The sequence below is a fragment of the Macrosteles quadrilineatus genome, unplaced genomic scaffold (genome assembly GCF_028750875.1).
Source record: "Macrosteles quadrilineatus isolate MER2022 unplaced genomic scaffold, UCM_ALF_1.0 Scaffold_8__2_contigs__length_117827958, whole genome shotgun sequence".
Lineage (NCBI taxonomy): Eukaryota > Metazoa > Arthropoda > Insecta > Hemiptera > Cicadellidae > Macrosteles > Macrosteles quadrilineatus.
The window spans coordinates 117,345,172-117,359,243 of record NW_026542601.1 but is presented as its reverse complement, the minus strand read 5'-3'; the positions used below and the strand labels follow the sequence as shown (position 1 = coordinate 117,359,243).

Below are 14,072 nucleotides of genomic sequence, written 5' to 3'. Positions count from 1 at the left end.
CCCATAAATATCATTGCGTTAGGCATAATTGTTAAACATTATGTGTCACAATTTCTAAACAGAATATACCAACACTCAACAGTGTTTCCTACTGGAAACGTCAATTATGTTTTTTAATTAAGTGCGAAGTATTTTAAAGGACTTAAAATACAATATACCAGTTTACTTAATTAACATTTGCTAAAGAATATAGCCATAGTAATAAAATAAAAGATCCAAATAGGCAATGCTGACCAGGGTTAACAGAAGATAATAATGCCAAGGCAATGTTTTACTCGGATCCTGCAATTTTGTAGACACTAAAATACGTACACAACAGTGCTGCTTATAGTGTTATCCTGTCCGCAGGCGCTCGGTTGTATAAGCTGTTAAAACGCCTTTCTATTTATATATACCGTAGGCTATTAAATATTCCGCCCAGTTTATAGCTTGAATAGTTTTATCGATATAGTGTAGTAAATTTAACCGTTCATCACAACAAAGTGCAATCCAGAATTTTATATAATCCTTAAAAGATAGTCCAGACAACAGGTAGAACCGGATCACCATCGACTAATTCCTAATTCCCTACGTGTTTTCTTCATTCAATGAAGAATCACCGTTTTTGCCAGTAGGATGGAAAACGTATGACTACGGATGCGTATATAGAGGGAGACATTCATTATTTTGCAACGGAATAAGGGAGAGGGGTTATTTCTTTTGTTGATCAAATTGCTGCTTGAGGAACTTGTAGTGATTGTATCCTTCAAATCAAATCAATTTATTTGACCAAATTAACAATAACACAATTTGTATTAGCCAGGTCAGTACAAAATTACTATACTATAATACTAATTTAAATACGTTATACTGAAATGGTGACCATGAAAGGTAGGTATTTTAAAGCCAAGTATGAATGGAGATCAGTGTAGAATGAGTGGTGATCATTTACAATAATTACAGATACCCACTGTGAAGTTTGCTGCGGCGGGAGTTTTTGTATTTAAAAATAAATCCCATGAGTATAAATGGTGCCTCACTACAATAGAATGGTGTAGGTGGCGGATCCAAAGGGGGGGGGGTGAAGGGGGCAGTCGCCCCCCCCTCGGACATATATTACTGCATGTAATGCAGTAGTGCATATACACATTGCTTAATAATAATTTTACGCCACACTACATTATTTTGACGAACTTCCCACGCAAGGATTTAGTCCAGAAAACAGCTGTTTGCCACCAGCTTATTCAAATGGGGTTTCATTGCGTAATGCTGTTCTGCAATGAGTTTTACCGGACACCAATCAGCTGATTAAACTGTATTTGCTGTGACAATGATTGGTTATAAACAAAAACATAACCTCTCTTAGAGATTATGACTAGTGATTTTTAGTCCTTTAGTTGGTGGAAATATATAAGGATTTGTAGGCATTAAGTAGTATGGCGTAAACTATCGTACGTAACTCGTCCAAAATGTGTTTACCGGACTCGTATGGTAATCCCGTACTCGACTTCGTCTCGCACGGGAACGACCACACTCGTCCGGTAAACACTTATTTTCAGGACTAGTAACGTAATATACTATTACGCCACACTAAATTATTTTGACGAACTTCCCACGCAAGGATTTAGTCCAGAAAACAGCTGTTTGCCGCCAGCTTATTCAAATGGGGTTTCATTGCGTACTACTGTTCTGCAATGAGTTTTACCTGGTTTTACCGGACACCAATCAGCTGATTATTCTGTATTTAGGTGGCAATGCGTGGTTGGTTATAAACAAAAACATAACCTCTACTTAGTTGGTCTTAGTGATTTTTAGTCCTTTAGTTGGTGGAAATATATAAGGATTTGTACAGATTTAGTAGTATGGCGTAAACTACCGTACGTAACTCGTCCAAAATGTGTGTACCGGACTCGTATGGTAATCCCGTACCGGTACTCGACTTCGTCTCGCACGGGAACAACCACACTCGTCCGGTAAATACTTACTATTTTACATTTGGACAAATAAATGGTATAAAACTGCCATTTGAGACTTGAGAGACTTAGAGTTTACACAAATTCTTTGGGGGGTACCCCCGAACCCCATCAGTTCACCCCCCCCCCCCTTGTGACTTCTAGATCCGCCACTGGTATTCTAGAATGTGCGCTCTATGTCTATCCACATAATTCCCGCCTTTCCCTGATCTAACATCTCAATTTCGATTTAGTAATCGTGAAAGTATAATTTGCAGATTTGATTCACTGTGTAATGAGGGAGGAATCAGTTTAGTTTTTTTTTACTACATATAGCATTTCTCTTATGGTAATGGTAATGGATTATGGTGAATATAGTATTATTGTAATTGTAAAAAAATGTAATACAAAACAGTGTTATAATTCTGATGACTGTACTTTTGTAAAACAAGTCTTTAATATGTATTGTTTTGTTTGCAAAAACATTTTTTTTTAATTTGTATTTGTATTTTTTATTTGTTTTGGTGGTAATTTTAAATATTTTCTTTCTGCTTCCAATCAAAATCTGTTTTAACAGCGTAAACAGAATTTCTTCGCTTTCAAAGATGCATCTAGAAATAAACCAATTTCGTACCTTAAATTTAATTCAAACTCTCTATAATTTTCATACACTATAATGTAGCAAACACAAATCAACATTCAACAATCAACAATGGAAAATCAACCAGAAGATTCATGATTCAGCTGGCACTGGATGATGAAACAGCCTAAAAACGCGTAGAACATGGAACTGTCTGGATGAGACGAGAAAAGAGAGAGAGAGATAATTATATGATAAGACAGTTTGGACAGAAGGTGGGAGAGAGAGAGAGGGAGAGAGAGTGAGAGAGAGGGAATGATTATGTTGGGTAGGGGTGGAAACGCACAGAACACTGGAACGTTCGAGATGCGTTGACTACTCAATATAAACGCGTTCTGTAGTGGAAGCAAGTCAGTCATTGTTGTGAGTTCGAGTTGACACAAGATACAAGAATTTACAAGAGTTGACAGTGTTCACGTTAGTTACTGATTGTCGTTGGTGTTCCTGAAATTCTAAAAGTAAGTGTTTATTTTTATTAGTATGTTTTGTTATTGTCTACAGATTTAGTTGATAGCATTAGGTAATAATCTTGTAGATTATGATTGAAAAATTTAAACAGTTTAAATTAAATCGTTGAGTCAATAGTTCAATACAAAACATGTTTAAAAATGTAAAAAATGATTTTTTTTTTCATTGTTTTCCCATTTGTACAATGGCAGGTCGGCAGGGTTTTGTATCAAATACTATTAAGTATTCAATATTAAAATTATTTATTTTTAGCTGGTTTTTCTAAATTAAAAATAGTAAAAGCATGATGCGCTCTATTGCAGGAATCAACATGCTTTGGATACCGGTATTTTCTTTAGTTAAACCTGGTTTTGGTACATCCAGTATTTTTACAGATTATACTGTAAATTTGTTGAAATTACAATTTTACAATGCACAAATTAGTTTGAAAATAGGCGATGTTTACAATACCGTAATAATTTTCTTTGAGAATACTAGAGCATGATTGTTAGTGTGTTCAGTTCCAGAAGGTTCTTCCTGATGCAAAAGTTATCCTTAATAAAACATTTTTTTAATGTATCCCACATATTGCAAGAAAAAACAAAAAATTTCAAATATACTGATAAAATTTACAAAGGATGCAACATGTTTTTGTGTTTTACGACCTTACTTTCGTATGATACTAATTTTTTTTTTTTGTATGTTTTTACTCTTAGGCATACTTAATATTTATTTTAACAGATCACCTGTTGTGTAGGATAATTTAATCTAATCAAAAACCATTGTAGAGGTAGTATTTCATCCTAGCTCACTCGTACAGTTTAATTATAGTAGTAGCACATTGAACCCTGAAAGAGGTTTTGATTATGGTTGAGGCATATAGAGTATATGCATATATATATTTATTATTTTTCAGTTGTAAAATACTATAACACATCATAATCAAATTTATATATTTTCTTTTTAATGTTTCAGAGATACTGGTATTTTTGGTAAATAAATAAGACAATGCAAATGGGTTAATTGGATTTTTGGACTTTCAGTACAGTATGTAGGTACTCAAACACCAAAGAATTAAAACCCTAACACCAATGCAGTTTGGCATTGCTTGGGAAAATTCCTTGGGGGGGGGACCTCAATTTTCCTAACTGCTTAACATAGAATTCCCAACTCTTTTTTTATTTTAAGAAATCAATTTCTGTACGGTACTATTTAAAAAATCTACAAATTATTATACTACACTGCAGTCACAATCAATTCAGTATTTATTAACTTGTAACAACACATAACTAGTGTTTTACATGTATAAAAAATTACCGTACTCAATTCAAAACACATTTTAAAGTTTTACAAATTCGTAATGAAGTTTTATGACTCAAAAAACTTGAATAAATATTGTTTCAAATCCAACAAACTTTACAAACCATTGTGGTAGCAGACATAGGTAGCAGTGTACAATTTATGGATATAAAATAGGCCTAGTACAAATTGGTATGGGAAAAATATATTATTATAAAACAATGAAATTAAAATACTTTTAGAAATTAATATTAAGATCAACATTTTAATTTTCATAAAACTTACAACTAGGCAAACAAGTTTGTAATTATGAAATATTAATATCACTGTTGTATTTTGTGAATAATATTAGTATAGTCTAGACAAGAATAAAACTTGTAGAATACAGACTCGTATAAAATAAAAACGTTTGACTTGGTGGATAATACACTTATTCATACAACTTATGCATAGTTATACAACTTATACTACAACTAAAGAGCTGCACTTTCAAACTTGCGGTCTCGCAGACGAATCATCAACACAGGACAGGACCAGGGTAGCCAACATGCGTCCAATAAGGAACAAAATTTAAAATTTGTCGCAACGAAATTCACAAACTACACCGCTAATTGATTATTGATTTCTTAAATTAAGATGTGTTTAGCCTGTTTAATCAAAGTTAAATGCAAGTTGAAGAAACATCAAGTTTATTTGTCCAAGTCAAATATATGGATGAATTTTCTCAAATCTATTTTATTTAATTTAAAAATATATTTTTTTATATCTCTGACTTTCCAACCGTCCCAACTCGTGGCAATCCCCAGCTTTTCTCTCTCCCAGATTCTGGAGGGGGGAGTTTCCCCTCTACCCCCCCTCACCAATGCTATGCCCCTGAATAAGGGAAATTAATTATTAAACACGTATTGTCTTAATATCCCTCGATCTTCTCTCATCATGTTGTCTTGACACAATTATCCAAAAATACTTTACCCTCTCGCTGCTTTCTACCTCTCTCAACTTTTTTTTCTGTTAAAACGTTATTTTGCCAATTTAAATAAGATCAAATTACCAAATTACAATGTAGTAAAAAATAACAAGTATCGTCACCTTTTTTAGGTACCAAAAACACAATGTCCCTTATGCCCGTCATGCGTTCTACCAGCTCAATTTTCAAGAAGTTGAAACCCCTTAGCAGATCTTCTCAGGGTTTGTTTCAAAAACCACACACACGCTCTTACCATGTAAGGAATTCACTCATTTTCAAACACTACAAAGCATGCAAGTAGATTTAGAAGTAGTTAGATAACATTTTATCCAATATGGTAATTATAATTGTCGTTTTTAATGCATAAAAATTAGTTTTTTACCATGATCGATTGCGTATTGAGTGTAGGGAGTGTAGGGCCTAGATGGCAGTCGTAGTCCCGCCCACTGCCACGCCAGGCCTAAACGTCTGTCACTTTCAGGAAACCCTTGTACAAGCATTCTTAATAGTATAGTCCATCACTAGGGCGTAAAGTGACTCTTTTCGATCTGAACTCAAGTTTCACGGGCGAGGGTTGAAAAGACACTTATGCACGTGTGATGAACTATATTTTTTGTCATATTGAACCATTATTCAAGCAAACTTAAAACAAACATATGTTGAATGTTGATGTAGTTGTAACAAGAAACAAGTAGTTGACAACAAAAGCACATGGAAAAATATCTACAATCATCGGCTCTGATCCATAAGGATTATAACATCAACAAGAGAGAATGTTAATCTAAAGTCAACTGTTGCAGATGTCGCTGGTTCCGTACCTAATGCGAGACTTGATCCGCGAACTTGAGCGCCCAAGGATGTACGACCAGTACTTCGGGATGCCTCTTACACCGTCCATGTTGGAAATGCAGCCCTGGAAACTGTTAAACCAACTGGAGCCTGGCGCATCCATTGTCAATGATAAGAAGAACTTTAAGGTAACTAGACAAAATAGTTTTACAAATTTTAAAAAGTAAATTTTACCAAAGGATAATCTATTCAATTGCAATTCAAGTTATAAAGGTTTGTAAAGTAAAAGTTTAAAGATAAATCTATCCTCTTACATACAATTGGCGGTCTACAAAAATTTTAAATATTGAAGCACCCTATGTTATCAATAGATCATTTTGTAAGATAACATTTAAGACAATGTAATGCATTTTGAACTATAAATATCACAGTAATCAATGATTTTTTTTTAAAGGTTTTGGAAGCAGAGCGGTGCATGGCGGAGCGGCGTGATTTAGAGCGACTAAATCAAACCCATACATTCCTAAGTAGTAGCACACACAGACAGCTGTTAAGAGCGTAGCGGAGCGATTAACTTTGGAACAATATCGTTTGTTTTTTTCGAGCGTTTGAAAGTGGAGCGGGCAACTACTTTGTCTTGAGTCAGTCTGCTCTAGTCACTGTAGGTCATTAATTGTCATATATACATCTATATAGGCCAACTTGAATTTTGTGATTATTGTTTTGGTTAAGTTTAGCAGTCTAACATATGAGGATAGACGATGAGTGAAAATTTAAAAACGTACGTTTTCAGGAAAAGCACTTTGCAAATTTTTTCCCCTTTTTTCAAAACTTTTATTATTTTTTTTAATTCATTAACATTTGAAGTTTCATAAAATGACCATGGTAACGCAATATCTTTGGTAGTTTCTTTTTAAAATAGCATCTTTAGTAGAAAAACACAAAATCCTGTCACGACCATAACGGACGTTTAAATGAATATTAAAAATAGTTAATATTATTTTTATAACTATATTTTGCTAAAAACTAATTTACTTTTATGACCATTATATAATAAAAAGGTCACTGAGCTTTTTGTATATTTGGTCTTTCTAGAAAAAAATAAAAAACTCAAAAAATTAAAAAAAGCCTATAAAATCTTTTTAAGTTTGTATAACTCCGAAAAAACTTACCTGAGACCCAAAAAAATCGTTATGTTTGTATAGAGGTGTGCTTCTTTTGTGTATAAAACATTGAAATATGACGATATGTTAATTTTTGAAATTTTTATGATAGAAATCATAAACGTGATGGTCAGGGACAAGCGGAACGGTCGTGAATTGTCTGGAATAATCTAAATCTTTCTAACAATACTTCAATTATCCTGTTAGTTATAATAAAAATATGTGTTTCAATTGAACTAAACTGTTCTATTTACAATTATATTAAAGTTATTGTCACGACCAAACACACTATAATCCATAAGGCTGGATTGGTCGTGAAAAAACCCGCGATGGTCGTGAAACTTTGGTCGTGAAATTACGTGTTATTTGGCTCTGTTCTGGCGGTAGGCCTGCACCTCATGTTCGAGGATACAAAGTGGACTTCTAGGTTATTCTAGCAATTGAAATATCTTATAAACAAAAATTAACACCATGTCTACTTTATCGAATGACTACGTACGGTCATGGACACACCAAAATTACAAAAAACACAATCTTTCCTTTATTAATCTTGTAATTCCTCCTTTCAACTCGAAACGACCGGCACTACAATCCTGACGTACACCCCGAACTAGTCTCTAAAACCAACTGACTCCATCGACGCCAGGCTTGCCACTGTCGTGCTCCAAAGTTGAAAATTTTTCCCAAATGGTCGTGACGCCAAATCGAGGGACAGACTTATTTTGTCATGGTAGTCAGTTTGTAATGACAATAAAATTATAATATGCTCCTTTTTTGTAAGTTTAATAACCATTGATGACATAAAAATATGGCATTATATATTTTGGCATGAATAATTAGTCTAAAAACAGCGTGAAAGTTGGAGAATGTACCCTAGGGACACGTCATGGTCGTGAATTTCGAGACTTTAAAAATACGAAAAAAATACCTAGAACCTATTTAAAACCAAATAAATGTGTGTAACATGTTGCCCCCATCCCAAAAAATATTAAAACACATAATAATAAACTACAAATCCAGTATCTACGAAGTAAAAGGCCAGGGACATGAAAACGTACGTTTTTAAATTTTCACTCATTGCACGAATCGTGCAATCGCTTCTTAAGAACTGGAAACAAATAGTGATATTCACCATTCACCTCCCTTCATTCATTCACTTTATGCACTACTCCAAACAGTTTGAAGTGCGCAAAATTAATGTTTAAAACCAAATTTATTGTTTTCGCTGTGCTGCAAATTGAGCGCAAACTTACTATTCTTCGTGAGATCTTGGAACTGATCGAGCTTCCGTTCGTGTCGCTCTCACTCTTGCTAGTCGCTGTATGGGTGTGACCTCAGTCCCTCTGCTTTAGCTCGCTCTGGATCGTATCGCCCACTTCACTCTAAATCACCGAATCTGAATGTGTGTTTTTACTAATTGAGTTCAGTTTAGCTGGTTAATGAATTCTTTCAAATAGAAACGGCTTAACATATTTTAATGTCATACAAATCAGAATTTCTTTAAGTGAACCAAGGAGGACAAAAAGGAGTTTTTTTTTATTTAAGAGGTTCGGGAACTTTTTTTATCTTGCATTTGCCTGTCGACATGAGCCACTAGAGCTATCCAGAGAAGCAAGGGGTGATCTGGAAAATGGAAGCGTGAACTGTACTGATAAAAAGTAGTAGCAGGTACCAGGATCCGAACCCACGACATTGCTGTCATTTAGGCCTGTAATACATGGTACTATACCAACTGAGCCACCGACTCACCATCTACATAGATTAATGTATCCTAACATAATATTTACTTTCCAGGTGAGTTTGGACGTCCAACAGTTCAAGCCTGAAGAATTGTCAGTGAAGGTCGTCGACAACTTCGTGGTTGTTGAGGGAAAGCACGAGGAGCGTCGAGACAACCACGGGTTTGTCTCTCGACAGTTCACTCGTCGTTACTGCCTGCCAGACGATGTCGACACCAGTGCGCTGCAGACTACGTTGTCTTCTGACGGAGTTCTGCAGCTGCACGCTCCTAAGAAACTCCAGGAGAAGAACGCCAGGAATATTCCGATCACACAAACCAACGCTCCAGTCGTCAAAGCAGCCAAACCTCAACCACAGCAGGAAGAGGAGAAGAAGAAGTAAGATTAGAGGTCTAAAACCTTGCGTAAGACTGATATGAATTAATTTATTGCTCACTGAGGAAATAGATCATGTTTGTTTTAAATGTTAGTATGAATTTGTTTTGTAATGTTTTGTAAGTTAGTAATGTTTGTGTGTAATTTACTCATAGTAAAAAATATATTCTTTGCTTCAGATAGCTACATAAAGTCTGTTTCCTGAATGAGTTATTTGTGTTGTTGAATATATTTGTAAATAAACTAAAGTTGTCAATATAATAGTTGTTTCTTCTCTTTCTTTTCTATCCATTGCATTAACAAACCTTACAACAAAAGTAAGCAAAATTTAGTTTAGCTAACCTAAGACAAAGTATGAGACTTGTAGAGTTAATACAACAATTTATTATAAAGTTGTGAACAAATTTAACCAAGTAACATAACTAAATTTTAACCATATAGATTTTGGAAGGCTAAAGATTTATACAGCAGGCATCATTTAAGGCTCATTATCATGGTGTTAGACATGGATTTTGGCACCTTGTAGTTAGCATCTTTGTTAGTTAAACCGAAGAGGGAATTTTCTCAAATGAGAAAATTAGTTTTTTTGGGGGGCGATTCAATATCAAACCATATCAAAGAGACCTCTGATAAAATTGTTCAAATGCATTTAATTAACTTTGTTATTTTATTCTGTCTTTGTACCAAATGACTTGATAAGAAATTTGTTCCTTGGTAACTACAGCTAGAGGGTAAAATTCCATCACAAATTTTTTATCAGCGTAAGGATAAGTCCCTCCCCCCCCTTTCTGCCCAGCAAACTGTAGACTAAGCCAATTTCCATTTGTCGGTTTGGATTTCCACTGAAATATTTCCTTAAAATTGTTATACTTATTTTTCCTATATAAATAATTTGAATGAGTACTTAGGTTTGCTGCTACAGGGAAGGTAAAGGTGTGATTTTTTATTGGAATGTTGATAGCTTAGTATGAAATAAACAAAATTGCCAAATTTGATAAAAATATATCCATAAACAAGTAAACATACAGGTACCACAGTTAATTTATTATCCATAAGAATAAAATATGAATTTTAGATTTTTGCTTTAAACCCTTTTTTCTGTGATTGTTAGGCATACAACAACGTTTCCATATACTAAATCATTTCTTTTTAAGGTGTCTACAAAATTGTTTAGAAACAAATGAGAAATATGTTTTAAGGGTGATAATTGGAAAACCCAATTTTTACCCTATAAAACCCCCATAGACCATAGACCCCCGTTTCCAATCCCATAGTCCAGCCATGCTGGTTCGCGAATTCGTTTAAACAAATGTAGGTTTACAAGTTTGTACCAAATTTAATCAAAATAAGATTATTTTTGCTCGAGTTATCGCTAATGGACACACACACACACACATATCCTTATGGAGAAAATATTTGTTGAGCGGAGTGAGCAAAGCAAGTGATGAGCTCTTACTACACTCCCGCTGTTGTTTTACAAATACTGCTCCTGAACGGCTGAAGGGATCAGGGCCAAATTTAGGGCAGGCATAGTAACGAACTATAGCAATGTATAAATCTGAAATGGTATAAATCAGACAAACGAGGCTTTTCCCTACACGAATATAAACTTTTTTTGAAATTTATCATGGGCCTTGGGCCTTATGTGTTAATTGGTTGCCATGACAGTATTTGCAAGATAATAATAAATAAACAGCATCAGCATTCTGACACATACTTTCTCCCTTGTCAACAACCTTTTTCATGGGGTGAGAGTAAATATTGTTATTTTATAGTTAAAAATCACAAAAGTTACAATAACTTTTGAACCGTAATTGTTACAGCAATGGGGTGTTGTACTATTTGTTTAGAATTATAAGGACCATAACATATTAATTTTGATCAAAAGCAGCTTTTCTCCTAAAATAAGATATTTTTGGTTATTTTATGTTTTTTTTATGAGAAAATAACATAAGTTACAATAAATTTTGAACTATAATTTTTATGGAAATGGGATTTGTACAGTACCATTTTGTTCAGAATTTAAAGGGTTAAAATACTAAATCTTAAAGAAAATTGTTTTGGCCATTTTTAAGAAAATCTGATTTTCCGTTATTTTATGGGGTTTTATGAGAAAATCCCCATTAAAATTAAAATTAAAAAAAAGAAAAACCATCAAAATTCATGGAAGTTCTTCAAAATGTTAAGGACCATATAACATACTACAAAAAATAAATAGCAATAATTTATAATAACTTTGAAACCGTAATTTTTACAGAAATGATAGTCGAACCATTTTGAAAGGGCTACAACATACTAATTTTTTCTGAGAAATAACTGTAATTGAAATTTAAGGGGGATGCTGTGAGATCAAAATCTATTAGAATCAGGAATAACAGGAATTTTAAAACCATATTATAATTAGTATTTTACATTACCGGTACAAATCACTTGGGTATTGCTAAAAGAAAATAAAGCCAGTAGGTACATCTATAGTTTCCATGTCCAGGTACTGGCATTTTTCTAGTATTCGCTATTTGGGTATTTTTTTAAAATATGAAAGCTTGATTACTGGGTTATGAAAATATATTGACTCCACTTTAAATATACAAAGCTTGATTACTGGGTTATGAAAATATTGACTCCACTTTAAATATACAAAAATAGATTTTCAATTTAAATATTATTTTGGTTTTCAATTCTATATGTTTTTTTTTTTTAATATTTTAATACATTTATGGTTATAAATTTAAATTAATAATACGCGAATTAATGAGCTGGTGTCACCTTTCTGCCATGGTATCTCATGGGACATTATGGCACAATGAATACAATGAGTAATGAGTACAATGAATACAATGATTTTATTTGGCCAATCAACAATATTGTTACAGCCTATGTCAGTGTACAAGCATAAAATAAAATAAATATCAAGAGTTAAAAATCAAACCAAGCAAAAATCGATCAAAACCAACCATGTGCAAAACAAAAAAAAACAAAAGACCATGCACAAAATAATGATAATACAAAGCAAACCAATATGCAGTTCATGCAAAATGCAAAAACAGGAAACAGGCTGTTCAGAGGAAAACTTACTTAACTAAATACAGTGTCAAAAAACTCTTTACCTAACCCGCCATGTTAACTTCCCTATCCCAAGCGTGATGTATATAACCAACCATATATAACCATAGATAAAAGATACTCCCTTAGTAGATTTCTCATCCTTATGGAACAGCTGAATACAATTTTATTGTTAGTTCATGTACGGTTTATGTAGAGGTCGTGTTTTGTTTACAATTTGTTTCCCGTTATTACAGCCAATTAAAACCTCGTTTAACCAAATAATACGATTAATCATAAACAATAACTCGTCCTATAGTTATATAACCAAACAGTAAAGCACAAATCAAGAAATTAACCCTAAAATAATGGAAACAAAGTTTCATCGACACTAGCACCTTTGTGTCACGTACATGAACTAGACATGAAAAACGTGCTTCAAAATTTACAATGGGATGAGAAGTCTACTTGTGTTGGTTAGTCTATGATATAACTTCGTTACTTCTCGAGTGATGTAAAGTTGAAAAAAACTCACTCGGTGATGTAACATGAGACCCATTTAAATAACATTGAGTGCTTAACTTAAAAAATATACCTCTATGGAGCCAACGACGTTCAACGCTAGAAATCAGCTGTGCGCTTGAATTTTATTGTTATGTTTTGAAGAATTTTCCTAACCTAGCTTTTGTTTGTAAATGAACGTTACTGTTAGAAGATGAGTGAAATGGATAATGAAATAGTTATTTGTGTAACTAGTGGTGAAAGTGGCACTTTGCTGCACACGAGAGCAATGTTTACGCACGAGCCGCAGGCGAGTGTGGAATGATCTCGAGTGCAGCAAAGGCCTTTTTCACTCGTGTTACACATTATATTTTTCCTACTCACTCACTATAAAGCATATAAATAATTAGTCTTTCAAACACTATGCAACACGTTTTTAGGTTCAGCTGGCAACACAAATGGTGCCCTAGAGAAAGTAGTACCCGCGGTCCATATCACTCCGCTATTTTTCCTCGGCAAGAAATGTGCTCCGCGTTTTGAGAATATAGTTCCGTATGTTTTTATAATTTGAAGTGGTTTCCGCGCCTAAAAAAATGCTTAAAAGGTATTTTCTTGTTTATTAAGATCGTAGGAAGGTTTTAAAAACGTTTAAAAGAAAAGTCCAGAAAGTTCAGAAATACCGAAACTATAAACACGAAATGACAGGTTAAATCGTAGTTATAATAGTCAATCAGCTGCTCATAGTATAATTATCTTTAAGTGTTGCCAACCTATTTCCAAGCGTACACGGATTACGTGCATAATGGAACCACGCTGTTTTGTGTTGTTTCGTTGGAATCCTGATGTGCGGCAAAGTATAAACCGTACGGCAAAGTATAAACGGTACGGCAAAGTATAAATATGCAGCAATTAGCAGCTTTCTGTACTATAAACAGTACAAGGAAGCCAACTTTGTCGGGTGACTGTAGGAAAAATATTGTTCGTGACCTCCTGTACATTGTCGGGTCAGGTAAAATCTTGTACGTTTTACGGTACGCAATAGCGTGTTTACATCACTTAGGTAAATTATGTGATGAACACAACATTCACCTGCGTGATGTAAAAACGCTCTTACTACACTTGTAAGGTGCTATTACATTTGAAAAAAGGATTTTCAATCAGCCAGTCTAATATTGTAGT

At 33.9% G+C, this 14,072-nt stretch overlaps 1 protein-coding gene across 1 annotated transcript; it reads left to right on the top strand.

Annotated features, from left to right (window-relative positions):
* Window positions 1-2,877: 2,877 nt before the first annotated feature.
* On the top strand, window positions 2,878-9,611 carry LOC128999818 (protein lethal(2)essential for life-like). The gene is made up of 3 exons (XM_054426510.1): window positions 2,878-3,029; window positions 6,085-6,261; window positions 9,031-9,611. Exons 2-3 carry the CDS (start codon window positions 6,085-6,087, stop codon window positions 9,355-9,357), a joined length of 504 nt encoding a protein of 167 aa, XP_054282485.1. The 5' UTR covers window positions 2,878-3,029; the 3' UTR covers window positions 9,358-9,611.
* The last annotated feature ends 4,461 nt before the right edge of the window (window positions 9,612-14,072 follow it).

Bases quoted from the DNA above. Each gene is read 5' to 3' on its own strand.
- LOC128999818 (XM_054426510.1), top strand. From the start codon at position 6,085: ATGTCGCTGGTTCCGTACCTAATGCGAGACTTGATCCGCGAACTTGAG. The intron at 6,262-9,030 runs GTAACTAGACAA...TTTACTTTCCAG, and splicing joins ATGATAAGAAGAACTTTAAG to GTGAGTTTGGACGTCCAACA.